This window comes from Branchiostoma lanceolatum, chromosome 18 (genome assembly GCF_035083965.1).
Source record: "Branchiostoma lanceolatum isolate klBraLanc5 chromosome 18, klBraLanc5.hap2, whole genome shotgun sequence".
Classification (NCBI taxonomy): Eukaryota; Metazoa; Chordata; class Leptocardii; order Amphioxiformes; family Branchiostomatidae; genus Branchiostoma; species Branchiostoma lanceolatum.
The window spans coordinates 10,948,589-10,976,004 of record NC_089739.1 but is presented as its reverse complement, the minus strand read 5'-3'; the positions used below and the strand labels follow the sequence as shown (position 1 = coordinate 10,976,004).

At 38.7% G+C, this 27,416-nt stretch overlaps 2 protein-coding genes across 2 annotated transcripts; one reads left to right on the top strand and one right to left on the bottom strand.

Annotated features, from left to right (window-relative positions):
- Nucleotides 1-981: 981 nt before the first annotated feature.
- Nucleotides 982-25,519, bottom strand: LOC136423956 (aspartyl/asparaginyl beta-hydroxylase-like). Its single transcript, XM_066412357.1, has 17 exons — nucleotides 25,513-25,519; nucleotides 23,029-24,306; nucleotides 22,218-22,301; nucleotides 21,025-21,117; nucleotides 20,672-20,728; nucleotides 19,779-19,850; nucleotides 18,663-18,758; nucleotides 13,740-13,858; nucleotides 13,141-13,299; nucleotides 12,714-12,792; nucleotides 8,484-8,620; nucleotides 7,457-7,648; nucleotides 5,079-5,222; nucleotides 4,038-4,173; nucleotides 3,035-3,126; nucleotides 2,473-2,606; nucleotides 982-1,780 (listed from the first exon to the last, which is right to left on the bottom strand). Exons 1-17 carry the CDS (start codon nucleotides 25,517-25,519, stop codon nucleotides 1,630-1,632), a joined length of 3,030 nt encoding a protein of 1,009 aa, XP_066268454.1. The 3' UTR covers nucleotides 982-1,629.
- Nucleotides 9,623-11,976, top strand: LOC136424520 (tripartite motif-containing protein 3-like). The gene has a single exon (XM_066413135.1). The coding sequence runs from the start codon at nucleotides 9,623-9,625 to the stop codon at nucleotides 11,951-11,953; it is 2,331 nt and encodes a 776-aa protein (XP_066269232.1). The 3' UTR covers nucleotides 11,954-11,976.
- Nucleotides 25,520-27,416: the final 1,897 nt, after the last annotated feature.

The following is a 27,416-nucleotide window of genomic DNA, read 5'->3' as shown; positions in this document are numbered from 1 at the left end:
GTACAAATACGGTCATAGAGCGCCATAATGTGGATGTATTATTTGAATACTATGTAGCTCACTCGAGTTAATACATGATACATGTATGTACAACGTTGTTGCCTATTGTACGATCATATATTTGCCCGTATTGCCAACTTGTGAAGTTCGATATAAAGTACTGATACCGACTTTTAGGAATATAATTTTAGTCTTGATATGTTTAGCAATGCTGAATGCAATATTTCTTCTCATATTGTTATAAAAATACATTGTACAGTTTGTACATTCCTTCAAGTAGTTGTATTCCTAAAAAGAAATTGAAAAATTTAGAGATTCATGAAATGTACTTGTGATGTAAAAATAGTAGCCTTGTGCAGATTATAACACACCCATTACGTAACATTGAATTCAATGCTATCAAATTGGGGCAAAATAGATACAAAAATAGTACGAATTTTTGGGTGGGTAAAACCGAATAATCTCGACATTTTAACCTTTCCCTTACTAAGGTAGCATTTTGCCACAAATTGTGTACCGTTTTCACAGGGTTGAAGGGTAGCGGAAAATCAGAAGTTAACCATCAGAATGAATGGCGCATTATGACGCTGGCCTGTTCTACAGATTTGGGAACATAGAGAAGTTAATCATCATTTACATACTTCTTAACAACATTTTGTCATTTCAAAAATTCCAAGGAATATTCCAAGAAAACCAAAATCACATTGTCTTTAGCTACATGTAAGTACAGCAGTCTCTATTGGCCAGTTGTGCATTATACTGGAATTATTATATTGGAAAAACACTTATTAAATAGTTGAACCTGCAAACCAGCAAAATTTCCCAAACTCCCTATTTCTATGCGCAAATGTGTACCATATTGAAATCTGTCCTAACATATTCAGATAAACAAACAAATGCCTTCTGCCAACTAAAATAGCAACAATTAAATAAATGGAATGGCTTGATCATAAACATTATCATTAAGGCAAGGAACAGTAATTTTTCTCTTCAACATTAAAGTTGAGATATTAACAGGTTAGTAAACTTAAGGTAAATATAAGTTGATAATCAATGCTGATTCTACCTAGCAGCTCCGCTTGGACATTAATACTAGTAATATCATATTAGATATGTAAAACTACGAATAAAATTGCACAGTATCGAACATAATACATGTACCTAACAGCACTTTGTACATGTATAGCCCCAAAACCAAAAAGGCAATTTATATACTCAAAGTAGTGGTGGATTGTGACATTGTAGAGGATTGTTTTTACAAGTGGACATTTTCTAGACATTTAACACCAGATACTACATGTAGCTTGGCTAAATCAAGTTTCTAGCAGCCTTTGCACTGACCAGGCCTCTAGAATCGTATCAGCCCCTGACAGCAAGTGATTGTACAACACAGGCCAAATCAGATACATGTAAGAAACGAAATACAACATTAACAATGCGCTCAAGGTTTACATGTACATGTACTTGCATACAGCAAGTCAGCTATCTAAAAAGCACATGTAAAGGAAAACATTGCTTCCAAACTTTCTTCTAAATCCTTATGACGCTTTAAGCCTAAATATATTCCTTGTCCTTGAAGAGACATGATGCTTAGCCCACAAGACGTAAAACAATAAGAAAGCTATGATCTTAGATGGGTGATAGGGTTTTCTTCTGATCGGCTGACAGGTCTGGGTGCCACATATCTATAATGAGGATCATGCGGTAGGAGTCTGCCTCTTGCCACACTTCGTGTTCAAAGGAGTCGTCGAAGATGATGACTTTTCCTTCTTCCCACGTTCTGAAATAAAACAAGTGCACAGTTAGTGGCAAACATTAGTGGACAACCTCAAGCTTACTGTACCCACTCACGCCACATCTTCATAAAAGACGCTGTAGCCGAATAGTTCCTGTTTACTGCACCACAGGGACACGACTACGTAGAAAGTGGGCCTAAATAAAAGGTTAACAACATCTATTTAAAGGGAATGAAATAATTTTTCCCTATCATCTTTTCCATGTACTTTTCAAATCATGAAGGAGAAAGGGGGAAAAAAGCAAAACATTCTAAAACTTTAATGCATTACAATCGCACACAACAACTAACAAACATGCTACAAAAAAGGAGTATAGCATAAAACATAACATCCTAATTATGATAATAGTAAGCATAAGTCTTTGATATAGTATTACAACCGAGTAAGGCTAATAATGAGTTTCGGTACGTTAAGGCCACACCAATTCAATTTCTTGGTTACCAGATTTAAAAAAAAAATTTAAGCAAATAAAATCATAATGAAAACAGAAGGCTGGGGTGAAAACTTGCATCTGACCCTGTTCACTCCCTGAAATTGTGTGCACCAAATTCTGAGATTCTGTTTTCATGTTGATTTTACAATCAAGCATTTTTTTAAAATTCCGTTAACCAAGAAATTCAAATGGTGTGGCCTAAGTATGGGAGTAAAGAACAATGATGTGACATTGTGTTCCTACTTTATATCATCTGCCACTCGTAGTCTTGTCCCATTCTTCGGTATGACCAGTCCGAGATGCATGCGTAACCTACAGTTGGTGGGTCCAGTGTGCGGCCAGACGTGAGTGCCAGGCTGCATTATGGAATACTTTATCTGTCGCCAGAAAAAAAGGAAAAATATTAGATTTCAGTTCAAGTACTTTCTTGTGCATCACAAATTTAACATTTAATGAAATCCTTTTCATAAGACAGGTGAAACAAAGCCATCTAAAAACACATAATGATTTAGATAAGGGTTAGAAAAAAACAGCAACTATCAATAGCTGAAACTATATGAAATACAACAATCAGTTTGTTCTACTTTCAACCTTCAATAAATGGAGGACTTAATTACCCAAAGTAAATGTGTTTTTTGTCTCAAAGTTTAAAGAAATAATTATTTCCTGTCCATTTGATCATAATTGATTACTGAGTAATAACACTATACTCACTGTGTAAAAGTATGTCGTACAGCAGTTGATAATTATTGATTTTATTAGATAAATCATCATTCATTAACAATCGGACAGAATTGATGCATACCTGTCCCCTTGTACAGCCTGTAGCCTCTTTGATGTTGCTGATAATTGCACAAGTCTGAGGTGCTCTATTACAGTTAGTCTCCTGCTTCTTACCTAAACACATCAATACAAAAAGGATGAACATTGAAAAAAACACAGCCAGTTTCAGAGACTTCTGGTTCAACACACATAAATGAGATAGCAGGCTTTACTTTAAGATTCCTTTAAGATTCTATTAATCAATAATTATTGTTTGTCTTGATATCAACTGAAGATTTTTTTTCCTTCCTTTGTTACCTGTGAATACAAAAAGGAAAGCTATTTGAAATTCCTAGTATCATTTTTCCATCAGGTGACCTGCATCAATAAACATTAGACTGTTACCGTATGATGTACAGTCCTATTCTGGCTCCAGTTTGCTTACAATTGGCATTCAAAAATTAACTAATCTATTATAAATAACATACATAGGTTGCTCTCAATTAAATGATTACTGTTACTAGTAATAATAGTTATCTTTATGGTAGTAAAATTTCATGGTGTAAGGAGAATATAGCATGGGTGCCATCCTTTTTCTACCGAGGCTCCTACATTCGCTACCCTAAAAAGAATTTTTTTAGGGTAGCGAATGTAGGCGCCCCGGTAGAAATAGGATGGCACCCAGGCTAAGGAGAATTTACATTTTCACTGAACTTTAACTTCACGGTAGCGGCAAGTGGTTTACAGAATTGATGTGGGAAGGAATTATAAATGATAACAACAGGTTTTTCACCGTCACCGTAATGATAAGTTCACGGTACAGAGTTGACTGTGAATACTGTGAACATAAAGTTACAGTGAAAGAAACAAGAATTACAGTACGTTGACGAAGGTTAGACATCCAGGTAGTAAGATACGCCAAAAATAGTTACTCAAGCAACTGGATAAAATTTTGATTAATTTTATATTGAAAATTAAAAATTTTAAAAGTTTAAAAATTTTATCCAGTTGCTTGAGTACTATTTTTGGCGTAAAAATTACAGTACCTCGCTGAAATAGAGTAAATTGTTTCCAGTCGCCAGTATTCTTCAGGTTTTCTTCCTCTGGAATGAAAACTCCTTTTTCAGCATCCATGTTCTTCATACCTTCGTCTCGAATGACTTTCCAGTTTAGCTCCAGTCTCTGTGTCAATTTGTCAACAAAAAAAGGTTATTAGTAATGTACATAAAATCCAGCATGAACATATCTTTAATTTGAACAGGGCAAGACATCATGTCTCTGTACTAGTTTGTTTTCTTATTTGTTTGTTCAGACCCTTGTAGTGCCTAGTGGCACATAGGTCAGCAAGTTTCTTTGCTGTTTTAGTAGCAGGGTAATTACTTTTCGAGGGAAGGGTTGCTAGCCTTCCTCCCTTGACTCAAGGCACCTTCTTGAACATGCCCCTTTCCGAAGGACGGGTTCTGCCCCAACCGAGATGTCCTGACTCAGGATTGAACCAGCGTCTCAACTTGTTAGAACCAGGAGCTCAGCTGTGAGGCTTCTACCAGTTGAGCTATTATTGTAAGGGACGATTCCCATCTGTATTTAATTTAGTAAAAGGCAAACTAAGGTACAGCAGTAGAACCTCAGACTGGGGACGAAGCATGACGCTTTAATTTGTATTTGTACTACAGTACCTACATGGACTCTTGCTTATGGCAAATGCAGAAATGTAGTTACTGCATCGGTGTTGAATGCTGGTGTATTACGCTGTGAGTACTTATATCTTTAACACATATATAAGATTTAAACACCAAAAGAACAACAAACCCAAGCAGTAAGGCCACACCAATTTCAAATTGATTTTTTGGTTAACGGATTTTTTGAAAAACTGTCAAATTCCAAAATCAACATGAAAACAGAATCTCAGAGGAAAGTTTGTACTTTCAAATTGGTGCGCACAGTTTCAGGGTGTGAACAGGGTCAGGTGCAAGTTTTTACGCCAGCCTTCTGCTTTTATGATATTTTTTTGCTAAAATAAAACAAAAAAATCTGTTAACCAAGAAATCAAATTTGTGTCCTAAGAGAGAAAAAACAGGGAACTATACCTGGACAGCTCGGATGAAGTTATTTCCCCCGTCCTGTGGTTTCCAGAAGGGCTGAGCTCGAAGGTTGGGTTCGTTGTAGAGCGAGCGCTGGTACATGGAAGCAAACAGACCGCGGTCGGCTCCGTTCTTGTACCACTCCTTTGCCTAAAAACAATGCAAGTGAAACACAGAACGATAACTTCTATCATGTAGCATTTTAGGCACTGTGCGTTCTTAAAATCTTTCAGTCTGTGTTCTGTTTGTTTGTTTGTTTGTTTGTTTGAACCTTTGTTTATTCCTGTAGGATGGGAGTTTCTAGTTTAGGACTATTATGGCATTTTAGAACTGGTTGCTACTTAACTGTCTTTCCATCAAAGCCGAGAGAGCACTTTGGTTGATGGTGTACTGTGTGGAGCCTTCAGTATCAGTTTTCCAGCCCGATTCTGCATCCTGTGAATCTTCTGTACTACATGTAAGTCCTAACCCAGATCTACCTGACGTTCAGCAGACCTACCCTTGAGTATGCTAGTCCGGTGTGGGGCGGACTGCCCAAACACCTATCTGACTCACTACAGTCAATCCAAAATCACTGTCTCAGAATCATTGGGCTACCTGCTGACTCACTCCCTTCTCTAGAAAGCAGACGCGATAGTGCTACACAGAGAACACTTGAAAACATCCTGCAGGACAGCACTTCTCCTCTCTGGGCATTCATGACTACCCCCTCAGACAACCACTACAACCTCCGCAGGGGAAGACGCCACCAATCAACGCTCAGCAAAAGCAGAAGACATTCAATGTCCTTCATACCACAAGCCCTAAGACTTTACTACAGTTCCGTTTAGTCCTTTGGTCTACAAAATGTTTTGTTTTGAATACCACTACCAACTACTACATTTGTATGTCTTGATGAAACTAGCTGAACAGCTGTTGTTGTAAATATCTTGCACATTCTGAAAAGGACTCGGCTACTCAATGATGACAAGATGTGAATTCCACATTTCTTAAAGTTATAGAATTAGTTTAGCATTGCCATTCGTTTTGTAATTCCTTTTATAATATGGTTTTCAATCTTTTTTTTTTTATAGATATAACTGTATCAGTCATCAATGTAATCAACTGTAAATCTCGGCGCAATTCAGCTTTTGCTGCAAGGCCGATTTGTATTGTTTCCTTGAATAAAAACCAACTTACATGTATGTCCTGATTTGGAGCAGTGTCCCATGCTGTGCAGGCGTGTGTGATGTGTGGTAGAAAGATGGCATTGTACAGAGTGTAAGGTGCTGATGTTAGGATGAAAGGGTTGATGTGTTTCCAGATGTTCAGTTTCCCTTACTAGGCTAGTACTCAGCAACGGTTAACGATAACAGCTTTTACCTGCATGATCCGTCCACTTTGACTGACGGGCAATAACAATTCCTACTGGGTAAGTGTATTTGCCATATGTTTGTGTAACCATGTAAATTGAACAATACTATCAATTGAAATTATTGATATTCAAATTTTGATAATCATCATGATGATGATCATTGTCACTGACTAAACATGCAATAACATTTCATGCAATCTTTCATGTTTAAGCTGACCAGTGTCCATTCCAGTTTCAAGTATATTAAAGGCATCCAGAGCATTTTATGAGGCTTGAAACTTGAATAAAAAAACTAGTCATTCCTACACATAGTGAGTTTCAATAACATTATACCATTACATACATGTATCGACATTAAAGTCAAATATTAGCATTTTTATGTTTTAATTTTGCATTTCTATGTTTTGACGGAGGTGGAAGGGGCTATGGTATCGGTCTATATTACACTAGGCATGTGAAACTAAAACATCACTATGTAGCTTAATTTTGTGCTTTTGAGCCCTTTGATAAGAAATTGGCATCAAATGTGGTAAACAGTGCCATTAAATGTCAATTTCATAAAGATTACAGCAACTAGAATATTTACAGTTTTCAAGAAAATGTTTTTCTCAGAAAATGCTCTGGGTGCCTTTAAACTAGATTTATTTGAATGTGTCATTCATCCTGCGTGTGTTCCTGCATCATGACCTCAGGTAACCCAAATGGAACATGTGTTCCTTGGCCAACAGCAAGTGGAACGTGCGGACCCTAAGATGCCCATTCTACCTACATGTACATGTAGTACATGCTAAATTTCAGGTTATTTGGCCCAAAAATGACAGTTGAATCCATTTGAAAATTTGGCAGAAGGAGAAGAAGAAGAAACATGACAAAAAACAATATATTTCATTCTACACATACCTACGGTATGGGGAGTGAAAAGTAAATATTGAGTATGCAGTTAAGAGGTGTCTGAGCTGGCAGCTGGGGGGGTAAATCTTTTTGTTGTTGCAATGTATGTGACTGTGCAGTTGTTTGTTAGAGTACCGACCTCTTCCGCCTGCCCCATCCTGTAAAGAGCGTCCCCCAGGTGGAAGAAGAACCTGCCGTCGATGGTCCCCTCCTCCTCAGTCTCGATCCCCTCCCTCAGCAGTGGGATGGCCTCGTCGTATCTTGTCTCTGACTTAAGGATGAAGCCCAGGTGGACCTTGGCAAACCCATCTTCAGGCTTTATCTGCAACACCTTTACAAAATAAAAACAGTTTTTGATTTAGGATCTAGAGGTTCTGTTGTCTAATTATGTGTCAACTACTCTACAGAGCTGATTCCTGCGTGGACAAATCTGCTTGATGGGAACTACATTGTATAATTATCTGTGTAAATATAATTGTATACCCTCCTACTTTGTTGAGTCCTCGACATTTCCTGGAGGAGCCACATAATAAACAGTCAACTTTACGGTGACATGCCACAGATTTCAAAGGTCATCCGTAAGAATAGGTAATGTCACTGGCAGGTCATGATATGTGACAAAAGGAAATGGCGGGCGTGGTTCTCCTTTGGAAACCGGATGAGAATCATAGACGTGGTCGCCTATCTTTTGCCCCTATAAGAAGGCGATTGAAGAGGATGTGGGTCAAAACCGCAGTGTGTGTTACAAATAATAAACAATTAAAGAGAAGCACACATGTGAGCCTACAATCCATCCTTTGAGCTCCAGTTCACTCCGACGATTGCTTCCATACAGAACATATATAGTCTAGCCTCTGTCCCAATTGAAACATTTTGTCTTTACTCCCTGAATTGTTTCAGGTATAAAACATTTCTCAGAAGCAGTATTACTATAACAGGGAACAAACTTCAGAATGCTAGCATCAACCCCCTTTACAATAATTATGTCATTATGGGGACTGCAAGACTCTGAGCCAATCAGATCTTTCGAATTCTATTTACGCAAATATTCAAATGCCAATCGTTTCTCTATGAACGGGTGCCAGGCTATTCTACATGGAAGCTAGAAGAGGAGTAAACGGTACAGCAAAAAAGGATGGATACCAGGCTGGAGGCGGACACCTTACCTCTGAAAAGATTTTCTTGGCAGCTTTGTTGTTCCCAACCATGAGGTACGACACTCCTAATTGGTTGAGGATGTCCGGTTGCCCCGGCACCAACTCGTTCAGACGACCAATGGTCTTTACCGCCTGTCGCGACTTACCTGCAAAACATTCAGGACAAATAAATGAGATGCCGTTTTTTATAGCCAACAGTGATTTGATTTAGATTTTCTGCAGTGGGAGGGGAAAGGACTTGTTTGTGGTGTTCTACGTCGTAGTTTTTCTTTTTTGTGGTAACATCATTTTTCGACAGACAAGGACGACGTGGCACTGCACTCAAGTTTTTATCTAATAATCTAACAGTGCCACATACAGAGAACAATATACACATTTTTACACCTGGGTTGAGTGTGGAAAGTCGTGTAAAGTGCCTTTCCAAATGGGGATTGTTGGCATAAGGAAGATTCGCTTGGTTCTGGGCCGAACACCCTGCCGTTACGTCACACGACCCCACACATACATGTAGTTGCAATGATATGTAGCACATAATCCTGACCCATAGGGTCTTAGAATGATGCTACTAAAACATCTGCAGTACTTAAAAAATGTTTAGGAAAATTCTACTTACAAATTATGTAAACGTTTGTCACTTAAGATTTGGAAGCCCAGTGTCGTTAAGTTGATGTGCACTTTATTTCAACAGGACCCAAAACAGCCTGTCTGGTTGGGTTGCTAAAACACTTGCTTTAAACAGCATTAGGCCTTGGAAGGAAGCAAACCTCCTAAAATCTAAATCAATCACAACGTCCTGACATGTTTGACAAAACAATGATTAACCAACGTTTGTCAGACTCTACACCTGATCCTGACTTAAATATATACCGGTATGGGCAAAGATTGTGGTAACTGTAACGGTTGTAATATTTGATGTGGGCATTCTGGCCACATTTCTTCTGTAACCTATAATTTTAAGATCAATTAATGTTGCTTGTTAGTAAATCTATTCTTCAAAATTTCCGACTTGTAGGTGTACGTACGTCAAGAGGACATATTGTTGCGTGTTGCAACAGTTGTCAAGGGTATGACCTGACCTAAACAAACACTTGCGGTCGTCATGTGCTTAACCCGGATTCAAGGCCGCAACATCAACGGAGAGTAGAATCATGGGGTCCGGGCCATCACACTCAACGGTGGTGGAAGTTACGCCAATTACCGTCGAAGAGAGAGCGACAACTGCGGCATCAAGTTTCCAAGAACAGATCCGGGAAGAACTGACCTGCAGCATCTGCCTGGACCTGTTTACCCGGCCGAAAGCGCTGCCCTGTCAGCACACCTTCTGTCAAGACTGCCTACGCGACCACGCAGAAGTTCGTATACCCTTCCAGTGCCCGAACTGTCGTTTGGAGGTCAGTCTCCCACCAGAGGGGGTCGCAGGTTTTCCAGACAACCACCTTGTCACAAGTTTGTGTGAGAAACTCCAGCACAGAGAGAGTAGGGAACAACCCCAGTCTGAAAACAGGTGCAGCCTTCATCCCACTAACAATCTTAAACTTTACTGTAAACAATGTCAGGAGCCTGTTTGTGAACTGTGCTTGGAGGAGACGCATAATAACCATCGCACAACAACAGTAAACCAAGCCGCACAGGAAAAGACGTCAACAGTAGAGGTCTTGATTACAGAGGGGAGGCACATTCTGGAAAGCTACTGCAGCTTCATACGAGATCTGAGGGAAAAAGAGAAAACCCTGAATGAACAGAAACAGCAAACAGACAAAAGCATCCACCAAGCTTACAACCAAATGCTGCAAAAACTCATAGAGAGAAGGGAAGAGCTCTTGTCGGAATCTGAACTAAATCGCAGGAAAAACCTAGCGAGGATGCAAAGTGGGAGAGAAATAGTGTTGACGGACTTGAACGAACTGTCAGCTGCCTGTGATCAAGCAGAACGAGAAATGGAGGAGTGTGGGGTCGAGTTTCTCGGTCAGGAAACCATTTTGACAAAGATAATAGAAAAGTACAGAAGAAAAGCAGTGCCTACTCCTGTACAAACCCAGCCAGCTGTCTTTGAGCCCAAACACATTGCAGACACTGGAGTGCCAGTGCTGGGACATGTGATGGTCCAGTCTCTCCCATCTGCCCAAATCCCAAAAGCATCTCCATCTGGTAATGATGCAGTAAAGGGCAGAGGTCGTCACCATAGAAACCAAAGACAATCAGTCCAGTCTCTCCCATCTGTACCAATCCCGGTAGAACCTGTATCTAGCGATGATGCAGTAAAGGGCAGAGGTCATCACCATAGTAACCACAGACAATCCGTACAGTCTCTCCCATCTACAGCCCTAGAAGTACCTAGAACTATTTATCAAAGATTTTCAGAACAATTTCTTGCATCTGCTCCAACCCATGAAGAGCCTGCAACTATTGATGAAGAAGCTAGGGGCAGAGGTCATCACCATGGTAACCAAAAGAAATCATTCCAGTCCCTCCCATCTACACCAATCACAGCTGCAACACCTGGGGGCACAGGTCATCACCATGGTTACAAAAATCAAGCGGTCCAGACTCTTCTATCTGGACCAATCCAAGCTGCATATACATCCAGCAATGAAGTAGTGAGGGTCACAGGTCATCACCATGGTAACCAGAGGGATGAGGAGCATGGGTTTCAGAGGTTGTGGACAGTTGGTGGGCAGGGATCAGGAACAGGACAGTTCAAGGGCTCACTTGGTATTGCAGTGTCCGAGGAAGGTGAGATCTTTGTAGCAGACAAGGGGAACCAGAGACTCCAAGTCTTCACCCTGCAGGGAACGTTTGTCCGCCAGTTCCCGACGATCGTGCCAGACAAACAGGACATGGAACCGATGGACGTAGCCATGGACGGAAATGGGAACCTGTGGGTGGTGGGGGAGACAGCGACAGGGCACTTTGCCGTGCAGTACGACAAACAGGGCAGAGCACTGAGAAAGATCGAGCTCGAGAAGTCGGACTGGAGAAGAGGAGTTGCCGTGGACACCAAGTGGAACCACATCCTAATCACACACACCGCAGGCTTTATTTTCCGACACGGCGAAGTTCAAGTGTTCCGGTCGGATGGGAAACTTGTGAAAACTGTGGGTCAGCAGCAGGGGATGAAGCGTCTACAGTACATCACCGTGGACGGCGAAGGGAACATCCTCGTCTCAGACTTTCACAACCACTGTATCTACGTCTACAACAAGAACGGCAAGTTTCGCTTCAAGTTCAAAGGCGAGGGAAGTGGCAAACAGCTGTGGCATCCCTGCGGCATCTGTACTGACAGGGCGGGTAACATCATCGTGGCGGACAGTGGGAACATGCGTGTGGAGATGTTTGACAAGTCAGGCAAATTCCTCGAACACGTCGCGACGGACATGGACAAACCGATGGCTGTTGCCATGGCAACACAGGGACAGTTAGTCGTGACCGATTGTCCTATTTTGCGGAACCACACAGTCAATGTTTTCCAGAACTACTGAATCGGAGCAAAGTGATATTTGAATGCAACCTTTTATCAAAATCTATTGCCATTCAATATACACACTTGAGATGTTAATAAATCAAAGCAATATTTTGACATTTGATAAAAAAAATTGGATGTGAATGTAGAAAGACTGTAAGTTTCCTTTCAGTTAACAAGTTTTAGAAATGTAAGCCTGAGCTCAAAGGTTTCTCAATCATATATCATGTCAGTTTTGAAAGGTACATTGTATGTACAAAAATCCATATGAAATATAAGGCATCAGTGTGTGTCTGAATACCTTCAAATTCTTAAAAGGAATGAAATAAATTGAAATTTGAAAATATGTTACATTTGTCTCATCACATTGTACTGTCTTCTATCATCTCAAATGCAATTTAACACCCAAAAACTGTACCTAATACATAATAAATGTATATTATGATTGTATAGAAACTAGTTCATTAATAAATCATTTATGATAATTGGCTTTAGGCTTTGGTTCACTCAATTCATCTGTATGATTCATAAAATCATTGTATAGTACATGTATATTCACAATACATGACAGAATGTACCATATTGTTGGACTTTGAACCCAACATTAAGTACTTCTAATATCATACAATCATGTTCAATCATACACATGCATAATATATTATACAGGAGCATGGTCAAGTCACATAATACATTGTACATAAAGAGACTACAGGGAACACCACCGTGAATATTTCTGGATTTACAGTAGATAGAAAAACGGACAATAACAAAACGCTTACCATAGAAGGAGAGTCTGTTGGCTTGACGCAGTAGTGCCTGCTTCTTCAGCTCTTTGGGACAGTTCCTTTGTGTTGGAACCTCAAAAGAAAGAGTAGTAAATGAACACCAAATAACAGTTACTCAAGCAACTGGATATGATTTTCGAAACGAAATGAAGGTGAAGGTGCTTTAGATGCTGAAATAGATAACAAAGCATATCAGCACACTCAGGAACCCATAGTTTAAGTTCTGATTCAAGAATCTATTGTTACAGTAAAAACCTTAAATTTCGGCGACATTCTTTTTTGTTCTTACAAATATCACTGCTACACACAGTCAAAAATGAGGTGCACAGCTCAAATGTTTGGCGCACAAAAGTGCATTACTACTGTATACTATGCACCCAGTATTTTGAGAACTGGTCACATTTGATCCATATTTGCCTACCTTGCCGTATGTATCGATGCATGTTTTGAGCCACTCGTTGCTCTTCCATTTCTCCGCTACCTTGTCCTCGGCCTGCGCCCGACCAAACAGCGCCCGCGGACTGTCGGGGAATATGTCCAACAGGGAATCGTACTTCTTCAGGGCCGCGTCGTAGTCACCCTGGAGGAGAAAATTTGATTTCCGTTGAGAAAATTTGCCGATGGCCTCCATTGGTAATAAGTACTGAGCATGGTTGAATCTTAGTTCATATCTACCCAAGAGTATTGCCTGTGAATGAACTCTGAGTCCAATTACTAAATGACAGCCTCAGTCTGCAACATAATGGTATGGTAACAGTCATCTTTATGATTTTGATGTTGAAGAATTTTCTGGCCTTAATGGGGTAGGGAATTTCCCAAGCAGCCTTCGTAACCCCTGCTTCTCCTAATGGGTCAGTGAAGTCATGCTTGTCTTGAGCATTGATGTTTCTGACCTAGGGTGAAGAGATGCTGCTACTTACAGTACGAATTAGTTCAGTGCTTTGATGAGTGGCCCCCTACGGCCTTGCACTGAGCGAGTTCGTTAAAAAAAAAAAAATGTTAAGTAACATGAGATCTTACCTCATCAACAAGTTTGTCAGCTTCATCCAGCTTCTTTCGGATCTTCCTGTCTTCCGAGTTTGTGATCAGGTCTTTCTTCTTCGACTTTGCCATCGACTCCTTAACTTTCTTTACCTTTCCTGTTACAAAGATAATCGAACCATGCATTTAGCAGGAATAACAAACTTCTTTGTACATAATTTGCTCATTCACACTGACATTTCGGTGACTGTGTCACCTTCTTCAGGACATGCATTAGCAAATTCTTCATCATTCAAAAACTGCATCATTCAAGAACACAATTAAAAGTACAATATATCATGCAAAGTATTGTTCAAGTCAGTCATTCACATTACATGTATAAGAAAGCACACAAATGCTACATCTATGTTGTATTTTCAACCAGTGCAACAGTTTTCAATGGATCAAAATTACGATGCCAGTCATGTAAGCCATTATTAGTATGACAAGACAAAAAGATGTACAGATGAGGATGCGTTAAGAGGGAAACAAAAGATCAAAGAAGAAAGTCAAAGAAGACACTTAGAATATGCAAATGATGCAAAAAACAACACTGTTCTCTATAAAATTGCTAGCAGTCAAGCAATTGGTTGGTGACCGTTGGTCACAAGCAAAACTCAAGCATCATGCTCTGATCTCGTGGTTAGGTATCCCACATTTGGACCATAAGGTCACGGCCTCGATTCTTGTCGTAACTGTCAGTGTTCTGATTGGCAGGAAACTTGATGCTGTCATTCCTTTGTTTGAGATGATCACTTTCTAGAATCCACCAAGCCTATTGACAAAAGTATTGAAGTACATTGTATAGAGACAAAGTTTATAACTGGTATGTTACACCATTCAGTGGTAGTAACATGTATGTGGCACACACCCTTGACTCGGCAAAGCTAAAATGCAGTACTTCTTTTGGGGGAAAGATGGCGCTTTTAAAATATCTGGTAAACCAAACACCCTTGACTGTGCAAGACCAAGGTGCAGTACCGCTGTTGGGGGAAAGATGGCGCTTGTAAGCCACCTGGTAAATCTCATCTTGTCGTACCAGATGGCTACAATAGGTGGCGCTTTTGTATCATCCTTGTTCTGCAGTGCCAGGTCGAGCACTAGGGGGAGCTTAATGTGACCTATCATTTGTAGTGGGCATTTATTATGAGTAATATCATGTAAATGTAAAATATGTATGGTTTAAGTTTGCAACACTTTTTCCTGTGCATGTTATGAGGACCTTTTAACGAAGTGGTAGAAGTGTTTCTAGGCCTGTTATATTGTGTACCTGGCCTTATTTCTAACCCTATACAGTAAAATATACACTTTCATGAGGTATCTGAGAAACTGCCATAATAATTAATAAGTGTAAATATCATATCAGCTTTGTTATTTGTTGTGTGTGTTCGCTCTGGCCTGGAAATAGTATTGAAATTCTTCCAAATTATGAATAAAAATAACTCAGACTGACAAGTTATGAATTGAATGGTAACCAAGACTTTATTATGGAGAAGTTACAAAAAGTGATAAAACAGCCACTTACAAACTCAATCAAATATAGTATTTGAAATTGATACAGGGTTTTAAAGAGACTTTTACCAGAAGTGTAACAAAGGGTAAAATTACAAAACTGTATAAATCAAAGAATACAACTTCCAGACCAGACCAACGAACAGCTAAAAAACTTAAACTTTGCACTTTTCCAAATCCGTGGGACAAAATCTTGCAGCCATGCACAATTTACAAAAGCTACATGTACAAAATCTTGCAGCCATGCACAATTTTGTCTTCTGTTAACAAAAACAATCGAATGGTTGCAAAGTAGTATTGAGCAAATGCACCTAATTTTGGCACAGCAGAATTCTGACTGCAATTTCAAAAATAAACCGTTCTGCAGAATGGTTTATTTTTTTAAATTGCAGTCAAAATTCTGTAGAGCACTCTTTATAATCAAAACGGTTTCGAGACAGTCACAATTCAAAAACAATATCCTATGATCGCAAAAGAGGCCATTTTTTCATAATTGAGCAATTTTAAGTCAAATGTGTTTAAAAATCTAGAAAGTCAAATGCTTTTTTAAAAAGTTGGTATAAGTTTAAAGGCTGTCAGGGTCTTGTCTGTCTGTCTTGTCTGTCTGTACCATTAGAAGCTAAGCAGTTGTGCTAACCCCTTAAATGGTGCAGACACTAGTACATCATGTCTTAACTACTGTCTGATTCACCAGCTTTGCTGTACCTAACAAATATAAAGCTACATGTACCATACTAATATCTATATCAATACTAGTTTTATACCTAAAACACCAGAGATTTAACTTGGGGGGGGGGGGGAATGCATTTCTGTGTAACAGTCATGAAATTATGCCTTGCTCCATATCTTATATCAAGTATTTGATATTTACTTAAATTTGCAGACAAAGGCACAGAAATGGCACAGATTGGTTTAACTATTGGCTATATAATACAATATTGTGATTACAGTTTTTAAGATTAAAATGCATTTATTTTTCAAATTCCTAATTTTTAGATTGAGAGCACTGTGATTATAAAGATAGCCCCCTAAAGATAGCTGCACCTAATTTTTAGAATGCCCCTTTAATGCACCATTGCTGACACCAAGTTGTTAAAACGACCATTTGATGACAGAATATGTACATCATTTTTGCACATCTTTATAGATTGTCAATTCCGTGAGTTGCAATGAAAATACAATGAATTAAAAGAAGTTAGAATAAAAATGATTAAATATTTTTATTAAAACTTCATTTTATGAGATATGAGTTTAATATGTGTGTTATAACACAAAGTTTTTTGACAATGGTTGTCAAACATACTGCTGCAAAATTGATGGAATAGTGCATGTGGACAAGCATTACACATTCGTTGGGTTAAAGCATTACTTAACAGGGACAGGGTTAAACAAATCAAGACTTAGAGGACTGTATCAACTAAAGAAACAGAAGTCCTTAAAAATTTGAAATATTATATATCCAAACTACAATCATATTCATAACTGGTGTAACAAGCATAAGATAAGAAAATGTTAATTACGAACAAGTGCTAGTCTATGTTGTTACACAACATTGTACATTGAAAAAGATATGGCACATTGTATTAATATATAGTGTGGTTATTGTAAATTAGTTGAAAATGTAGCAGCATGGTATACATGTATGAATAGTGTTAGTGTGCGTTGGCAGCGTAATGGCATATTTGTGCGTATATTAGCTAACACTGCTGTTAAAGAGCATATAAATGAAATATATGTTTGTGCGTTTCACACTATGTGAAGCAAACAGTACACCTACATGTAGCTTGTCACAAGTTTCATTGATTTTATGTACCCTAGCTAAGGTTCACTTTGAAAATACTACCTAACAGCCAAAAGGTGAGGTTACAAATTCCACCTACATGTATAAAAGACGTACTTTTGCAAAATCAAGAAATTTTGAAATGATTATTAATCATTTTTGAAATACATATGTATGTCGAACCTGATTTTTAAGTCCTGTCCCCTCCCAGAATTTCCTTAAAAAAATGTCTGCTCAGCAGAAAATTTTCTCTTACATTTTTTGGTACTTTTCACTGATTTTCCAAGAATGCCTATCAGAGATAACCTCAGAATTGGCACCCTTCCAGGTGAAATGGAATGATCCATTTAGACTGATTTTCCCCAACACCAGACTGGCTCATATCAAATGTAGGGGTGACCACGATTAAGCAATAAACTTGTTGCAGCTGCAATGGCATGAGAAGGTAGGCAGTACTATGAGGAAGGGTCTTGGTCCTCCTTACGTCTGAAGCTTTCTTCGGGGTCAACATCTTCTTCTTCTTCTTCTTCTTCATCCTTTGTAGCTTCTCCCTCTTCATCATCATCTATGATAAAAGAATCAAGTAACAAATTCTGAAGTGTTTCTTAATAAAACATATTGAAAATATCATTGCAAATACAATCATGCAAAAAGTGAAATGACCAGAGTAATAATAATAATAAAATAATTTGACTTTTGGTGGACAATGATTAAAGGTTTTAAAGTTTACAGTTAACTCAATATGAACTTTGTTGATTGCTTGATTAATCTGATTGATTGATTGATTGATTGGAGAGTTTGCAATGGCTTTTTGAATGACTCTTGTACAATCTAATTTCTTAATTGGGTACATAGGCAAAAGCCCTACACACTGGCCACTACCTTGCAATAATATTGTAGCATGTGTCTTTTATAGACTTATTAAAATCACCCTTCTATAAATAGCAGCAATTCCAATGGTCAGGCCCTTAGAAGTTTGATAGCCATTCAGAAGTATGGGGACATCCTATTCCTATTGATTAAAGCATGCATGTACATGTACAAGTATTCACTAACAACGGACCATGTCAGACTTGGTACTGTTATGACTGGTTTCCTTGGAGACAGAGAACCCTTAGCTCTTATTGGGTTGATTTTCATTGTAGAGAAAAGCAATCCTGAGCTCTTGATGGTACTTCTCATTTTCAAAGGTTTAGTGAGGAATGACCACAAACTCATGAAAGGAGGGGCTCTACACACCTTTCTCACGAGGCGGACATGGCAGAATGAAAACGAGGCCAATAAGGCAAAAGAATAAAAATAATTTACAGGTTTAGTTTTTCCTCCTAAATCACACTAAGTTTTTAAATATAATAATTATTATATCTATTTATCAGTATCACAACTGGCGTAAACGTAGAAATGCAAAATAAAAACATAGAAAAAAAAAATTAATGCAGATATTCAACGGACATGCAGCTACTTCCTCATTGGTCAATTCCCTAATTACCATGCAATCATTGGTTGAACTGCTAATTGTGATGGGCAGTTAGGATCAGTCTAATGTTTGCCACAATGGCCTTGTTCTTATTCTATTATGTCTGTCGCATAGGCCCGGACTAGTGTCTTTTTAGTAGACAGACAAAACTTACTGTCATCATCTGTATCCTCCTCCTCTTCCTTCTCTTCCTCCTCATTTTCCTCCTCAGGTTCTTCTACAGCGGCTGGCTCTTCAGAGTCTGCATCATCTTAGTCAAGATGAAGATGGTAAAATAAGTCTTTTCAAAACAACTCTCAGAACAGTGTTCTCTGTGACGAAATCAATGGTTAGTATTGTTTTAACCTAGATTATACTAACCATGCAGTGGACTAGCTTCATATAAAACACATATTTAGAGCTACCTGGAGAAAAAAAAAATGGAGTAGTAATTCAAGTCGTAGATGCAAATTGAAAGTTATAAAATAATTCAAAGTATGTCCAGCAGTTAGTTTTCTGGAAAGAAAAAAATGTTCCCATTCATTGGTATTCACAAGGGAAAGAAAGGGGTTGTTAATGGTTAGTTTGGTCACCCTGTAGTGCAGATGTTAGTTATACATTACATTTCATACATTTTTTTGTTTACAACAGGCACTGATTCCAATGCATTGGACAGCTCTTATCCTCATCTGAAACACATGCATAATTGAGGACCGCTCTGTACCATCATCCTCTTCCAACTCATCATCCAAATCCTCTTCCTCATCAGTTAGAGTTTCTGAAAATTCCTCTGTTGAAGGTTCGTCTTCCTCTGTTTTAGATACATAAATGTTAAGATTAGTTAAAGATCTATCTTGAGATTTCACTGAAAAAAACAACAGTAGAAACTATAACAAAGGAAAAGCTGAGGAATTGAAGGGTTAAGTTAGAAGCAACAGTAACTGTTCTAACCAATGACATCATCATCAGCATCATCATCATCAACAGAATCAGCATCTGCATCATCATCATCAACAGAATCAGCATCATCATCTGCATCGCCCTCTTCAGGATCTGTTTGTGCTTCTTCCTCTTCTAGGAAAAAAAGTCAATCAGCTGTACTTTAGGAATGAATCACATGTAGTATCATAATGTTTGTTGCACAAATATTGTTTACAAATTAAACAACTATCATAATGTGTCATGTATCATAGCCTGTACCACACAAAACACTGCTTTGTTAAAATGCAGAAAATTGGTCAATGATGTTTGTATTTTATAATCTCTTCTGTGATACAAGCAATGCCCTTACTTTCTTCTTCCTCTTTCAGTTCTTCTGGATTTTCCTCTTCCGTAGCTTCTGGCTCGTCGCCTTGGACTTCACCTATCAGAATTTAATGACATCATCACTTAATGGGCATTCTGTGGATAGGATTGTTTGCTGTGCTAGTGTTGGTGACATCATGGTCATTTGTGTAGTTTTTCCTGTAACAGTGATGGTGACATCATAGTAATGCGTGCAGTTTTTCCTGTGACTGTGTTGGTGACATCATGGTAATGTGTGTAGTTTTTCCAGTGACTGCGTTCAACTTTGTGACATCATGGTAATGTGTGTAGTTTTTCCTGTGACAAAGTTGGTGACATCATGGTTATGTGTGTAGTTATTCCTGTGATGGTTTTGCTGACATCATGGTAATGTGTGTAGTTTTTCCTGTGATGGTGCTGTTGACATCATGGTAATGTGTGTAGTTTTACCTGTGATGGTGTTGCTGACATCATGATAATGTGTGTAGTTTTCTGTGCTAGTGTTGGTGACATCATGGTAATGTGTGTAGTTTTTCCTGTGAAGGTACTGTTGACATCATGGTAATGTGTGTAGTTTTCTGTGCTAGTGTTGGTGACATCATGGTAATGTGTGTAGTTTTTTCTGTGACAGTGTTGGTGACATCATGGTAATGTGTGTAGTTTTTCCTGTGACAGTGTTGCTGACATCATGTTATTGTGTGTAGTTTTTCCTGTGACAGTGTTGCTGTCATCACAGTAATGTGTATAGTTTTTTTTCTGTGATATCACTTTAAATTGGCGAAAAATATCTAATTTTATCTTTACTGAAAAAAGGAATGTACATTTATCATGGAGTAAAATGCATAGGCTTGCAAACTAGAATAGAAATTTCAATATCATATATCTGAAAAGAGATCTTACTATCTTGGTCTTCATCGTCGTCATCATCCTCTTTTCCCCCAATAAAGCTGTCTAGAACTGGAAATAAAACAGGGCAGAGGGAATGAAACAAAATTAGAAGAACACGATAAATTTCTACATGATAATTTCAATTCATGCATTTATCAATTCTTTATATTGTTTGTACGGAATGACTCTAGATTTATGGGTCAGCACTTGCATCCATGCAATTTCAATTTCAATTTCAATTGGTACTGTTGACATCAGTTTGAAGTCCCTTTCTTATTGTGTGTTGTTAGTGGCAGAGGGCCTGAAATGTTAAACAAATAAATGACTGTTTAAAAGATGTTTATCTGTGAAATGGAAGATCTTACTGTCATCATCTTCGTCATCATCATCATCTGTAACTTGAGGAGGGGGCCTTTCTTGGGTGGCCGCTGCTTCCTCTGGAACTGCCTGTTCCTCACCTTTTTATGAAAATTAATTTGAAAGTATTAAATATGATGGCTGTTCATGTGATGCAACAGCCTAGTAGGTAGAGTGCTCTCTTTGCATTCAGGAGGTAATGGGGTCAAACTCCAGCCAAGTTATACCGAAGCCTTTAAAAATGACACATAATCCTTTCTCTGCTTAGCATTTAGCACAGTATTACGTGAAAGAGTATGGTTGTGACAGTTTTCAAATTTCACAATATCCAACCTTGCTAGCATTCTAAGACAGCCTGTTTCATCTTGACTATTGTATTTCAAGAAAACCAATCATATAAATAATTATAAAGCCACATGAGGATTATTATTGAAATAGCACTTCTAGAACAATACTAGTATTTTAAGTTAGTCTTTTAGCATCTTGACCAGCAAAATGTCTACCTATGCATGGCATGTCCATCTATTTGATACTTGTAATAACTTAAGACAACTAGTATATTTGATGTAACAATGAGATCAGCACTGTACAGGGGTTCATCTAAAGGGGGGAACAGGGGCGGAGCACCCTCATGCCCTGACCATGCATCCCTTTACCCTGAGGAGCAGATTCTCTGAGAAGCATGAAATTCTGATTGACCAGGTATGCTAGTAGGTCACATGTGGCCACAGTGTTTAACTGTTACGTGTCTGTTAGTAATTTTGCAACTCAGGAAGCCAAAGAAAGCCCTACTTTAATTTAAAAGTCTCTATAAGCCTCCTTCCACACTATCACCCCAGCAATTTTTTCTAGAAAACCCCCTGAATATGTAGAACTATAGCTTCCTCATACCACTGCCTACAACTGAGTGACAAGCCAATTTATCCCACCTAACAACTATGCACCCCTAGAACTTAGCCTTGATCCCTCCAAACAACACCGTCAACACATCCCAGTTAGTATACAAACTGATCATACAATATAACACATTTTAAAACTTTTCTCGTTGATTATACAAAGTAGTTCGCCTATAATCTAATCATACCCACCAACACACCAAATACAACAACAATCCATCCAGGCGTTCTCGACTCATCGTGTTCACTAACAGACACACGCATTTAAATATAACCTTCTTGACGAAGGTAGTGATGTATTTTACCTTCTTCTCCCTTTGCTTGCTCCTCCTTTGCGATGGCATTCTCATCCGGTAAGTCCCCCTCCTCCCCTGCCTCTGCATCCTCCGCTGTAGCATTGCCAGGAAAATGTGGTGATGGTCAAAATGCATTAAAACACACGTGGTCCCATACAAACAACCTTGGTAGGGGATAAGCGGTTGAATGCACTATCATGAATGATACAGGTTGTGTTGGGGCTATGGTGGGTGGGTCGGGACAATGGGAAATTTTAGGGCATACCATATTATACTTGGGACAATGGGAAAGTTTGGGGCATACAAGATGATATTTGGCAGATTTGCGATGCTTAAGAGAAACCTAGCAATTTAGTTGGATACCACAGTTCCATTGTTATTCACATCAAAGTATGGAAACGGTGAGTCCTCTTGTTATATTACTTGCTTGGGGGGACATCTTTTTCTTATTGTCATTGTGCACTTTTTGATATGAAAAGGGTCTATGCAATGCTACTTTTATAGCTTTTGAATTGCATTAAACAAAGAAATTACATAGTATACAAAAACTTATTATTGCACATTGTTGACATGAAAATGAGATTTGTTTCAAATATGTGTAAGAATATCACATTTTACATTTTGTGTTGCCCAATTATCTGGTTAGTCAATGATGACCTTGGATATCTCCCGATGATCATAACCCAGTGTTAATGGATGAGTAATGAGCTTGTTATTTTACATTTGCATGCTTGATGGGGTAAAAATTGAACTTTTAAAGAATTCCCTTGATTAGATGTTTGTAGAATAAGTAGGAGGACATCAAGATGAGTTACTGTACCAGGGGCATCTTCTGTCTCTTGCACTGTCTCAGCCTCTCCATCAGAGTCATCATCTTCAGGATCTGCAGCATCTTCACTAGCTGGTTCCTCAGGTTCCTGCTCCTCCTTTGTTTCTTCTGCTGCTTCTTCCTCCTTGGCTACTTCAGGTTCTTGAGCTGCTTCTTCAACCGCCTCAGGTTCTTCTACATCTTCACTGGGCTCCTCTGCATCTTCAAGTTCCTCTTCAGATGCTTCTGCAGCAACTTCAGGCTCCTCCGCAGCAGGGACTTCAGGTTCCTTCTCTTCTTCCACCTCTTGTTCCTTGGTGTCCTCCTCTACATCTTCAGCAGCTTCTGGTTCCTTTTCAGCTGGTGCATCTGCTTGTACATCATCTTGAGGCACTTCAGGCTCAGGTTCCTTATCCTCTTCAGCAGAAACCTCAGGCTCTTCAATGTCTTCTTTCACATCTTCAGCACCTTCTTGTTTTTCTTCTGTGGCGACCTCTGGTTCATCAGCAGCTGGTGCAGGAGCGTCTTCAACCACTTCAGGTGCTTCGATAGGTACTTCCTCCTCAAGTATCTCGGGTTCGTCTAATACCTCTTTGTCATCTTCAGCTGCTGCTTGTTCTTGAGTAGCTTCTTCTGGCTCTTGTTCAACTTCTTCTGGTTCTTCTGCAGCTTCTTCTACAACCTCTGGTGCAGCCTCCTCTGCAACCTCTGGTGCAGCTTCTTCTACAACTTCTGGTGCAGCCTCCTCTGCAACCTCTGGTGCAGCCTCCTCTACAACCTCTGGTGCAGCCTCCTCTACAACCTCTGGTGCAGCTTCTTCTACAACCTCTGGTGCAGCTTCTTCTACAACTTCTGGTGCAGCCTCCTCCACAACCTCTGGTGCAGCTTCTTCTACGACCTCTGGTGCAGCCTCCTCTGTAACCTCTGGTGCAGCCTCCTCTGTAACCTCTGGTGCAGCTTCTTCTGCAACCTCTGGTGCAGCCTCCTCTGTAACCTCTGGTGCAGCTTCTTCTGCAACCTCTGGTGCAGCCTCCTCTGTAACCTCTGGTGCAGCTTCTTCTACAACCTCTGGTGCAGCCTCCTCAGCAACCTCTGGTGCAGTCTCTTCTGGTTCTCCTACAACTTCTTCTGCAACTGCTTCAGGTTCTTCAGCCACTTCCTGCTCTTCTGCAACCTCATCTGCTACCTCTGCAACCTCTTCAGGCTCCTCTTCAGCTGCCACAGGTTCTTCCTCTTTCACAGGTTCAGGTTCGTCTGCTTCCTGTAATTCTTCAGGTTCCTGCTCTGGCTCTGCTTTGGAAAGAAGTCATCAGATGTCTAATAGTCACAATGGCCAGGATTGTATCCATTTAACTTCATTTAGTAGCAAACATTGCGCAAGACAAAGACTAATGAGGTAGTTTAAATGTTCATAGCTGCTAGCCACTCCAATGACTGTATGTTACTGTCACTTGACATATACATGTATTGCACATCTTTTAGTGAGATAATATTGGAAATTATTACACATAGCAAGTCATTAAACACACGTGGAGGTAAATGTATTCCTTCCCTTAATTTCTAGGCATACAAATTCAATGTTTTCACAAGAAAGTGAAATTGTGTTAACAATTCACAATTCAGCACCAAGGACAGGTCTACAAATACAAATAGTACTGAAAATACAGGTATAAGAGCTTCTTTTAGAACTAAAGTCAATGTTTATAGAATTTTAAAAGATCAGGAATTTACCAGGCTCAGCTTCGGGCTCTTCAATTTCTTGATCTGCAGTTTCTTCGACTAATTATATAAAAGGGTTGGGAAGAAATACAACTCATCTTAATAGTCCTCTTACTGAACAACATCCTACCATGATTATAAACAACAAATTTACAAACATAAAACATGAAATTGGCAAGTAGAAGGTATATACAGTACAGTGAAGTTTTTACATAGAGAGGTACATGTGCAAGTTTTGTCAATGCTATCAAGTCAAACAATCACTGGAGGCTACCAAATGATGTATGCATTGCCAGGGCAATGTACAGCAAGAACTGTTTACATTGCTTTACTTTAATGCATTATATGTCATGGAGAGCAGACATGCTTCAACAGCAAAACACTACTTCACTAAATATGGAAAGAAAAGAATTTAAGATTACGACGCAGATAAGTGCTTTACTAAATCTACATTTAATTTCTGGAAAGAAATAACTGTAGAGATGTAGTTAATAAGTATAGCACAACTTCAAAGTCAAGTTACCCTGAGTTGACAGCAAAGACATAGCATTTTCCACAGTGTTAGTAGGTCGTGGATGTTGGTTTGTGTTGTGTGTATGTTCTTGGTACAGATAAGGAAGTCTCTTGTCTCATGTTGTGACAAAGTCTGGGAAAAGAAGGTTTTTATAGGTATGATTAGGGTTCAATGATGAGACACATAGTGTGCTTAGTCAACTGGTTTAACCCTGCCTCTGGACCAAGAGGTTGGGAGTTTGAGTCCCAGCTGTTGTAGCTCACCAGACATGCACGCTACTGCTTAGGACGGGACCTTAAGCTGTGGTCCTCAGTTCATTGTAGTTGTCTAAAAGAGCTGGGGGAGTTTCCTATATACTGTTCAGTAGTAGACATGCTCTTCAGTGAGTGCATACACTTTCTTTCACTGTTTCGTTTTTTTGGGAGCAGCAAACTTAACAAAATGACCCACATGTATCTTGACATTATCAAATGAAATTTAAATTTTTACACAGTAAAAACTTTAATTAAATAATCGATATTTGAAATATTTAAAAAAAAAACACATTTATATCCTATAGTTTCCTACTTGTCACTTACACAATGATTAAGAACCAGTCTGATATTCAGTCAGTATCATTCATTTTGTTATCAAACCATTATGTTTACATATTGCCTAATGTTATTTTTTCAGGTAATAAAAACACAACAAAATGAGACAAAATTGATGACATAGTAACAACATTGTTTTATTTGCAATGAAAATTTACCTTTCATATTACCAGTAATTAGAAACAATTATACTATCTGTACTTTGTATTTGTCTCAACTGCAGCAAAAAAGGGATATGGACTTTGGTTGGTTGTCCTGTGCTCCCAGTGCAACCAACAGGCTGACTGTGCCTGTAGAAGGTTGCCCATGGTAAGCATTGTTATAAACAACCAAAGACCGACCCCTGCTTGAAACCGTCTTCGTCTTTGCTATCGCTATGTACAGTTGCACACATACCTACATGTATAAGAATTTATAGAGTCTTGCTAATTGACAAGGGCATGTGATAGCGCCATTTTGTATAATTACAAATATCTTCTACCCAAGTTTTGCTTATGAATCAGTAAAAAAAGGCTACAAACTTACGTGAAATATTATTATGTATGTATTGAGAAAAAGGTTGCAAGAAAAGCTAAAACACCAGCTGTTGATAATTTGAACAACAGCCATTTACACACTTAAGAGAGACAAGATACTCAACAGTCGACTTAAGAACCATAATGAAGAATAGACAAGAGTGGCTTAAGAATTCCGAAGCTGGCGTCCAATGATGTCCACAACAGACCCACAGATTTTGCATGAAAAACACAGGTGGGATACGAAATAATGTAGTCAACAGCTATGTGAGACCTTATTCTTGACTTTGTGTCTTCTGACAACTTAATTTCTGAAGGATGTTTCTCACATATTCTATTTTCCATCTTGGTAGTACATTGGGCAATGCTATGAGCAACCGTCACAGAGGTCTGTACCTTATCTTCAGTGTCCTTCATTTTTCTTTCTTTCTTTCATCCCCTCTTCAGTTCATCCTTTAAGTTAGAAGTTAAACATATCCCCACACATGATTCCATTCCTATCATTTCTCCTTTCTTAAGTATTTACATTATTTATGACCCAAACTCTTTTTAAAAAATCTGTCAACTTATTTAGCACTAGCCTGGTAGTACTAAATGTTTTACCCTATTCTAAATGCAGAGCTGACTACCTATAATTGGTGTAATCTCCTAGCTATGAGAAGGCAGACAATTTTTTTCCTCCATTTAATCTAACAATAGATACATTGTCGAGCTCCTTAAATAAAGAACTTTCATGCTGGTTCTGGTAGACACATTTTTGCTTTTAGTCTAAAAAATACTTAAAATTCATTTCAGAAAAACACAATTACTAATTTTCTAAATTATTTTCAGTTCCTATTTTGCCATAAATGTACGAGTTTTCTAATCTAGATATTTTACAGGTAAAACTGTAGGATATGAATGTTGCTGTCTTTAGTTCCAAGTTTTTCTTTTTTTTTTTAAATAACATTTTCTTAGTGCTACCTTCAGTCCAATAGCTGCCAAAAACTGTCATATATTTACAATTTTGAGGAAAAAAAAGAAAAATCATTTATGATACTACATTGTACTTTATGTAGTTTA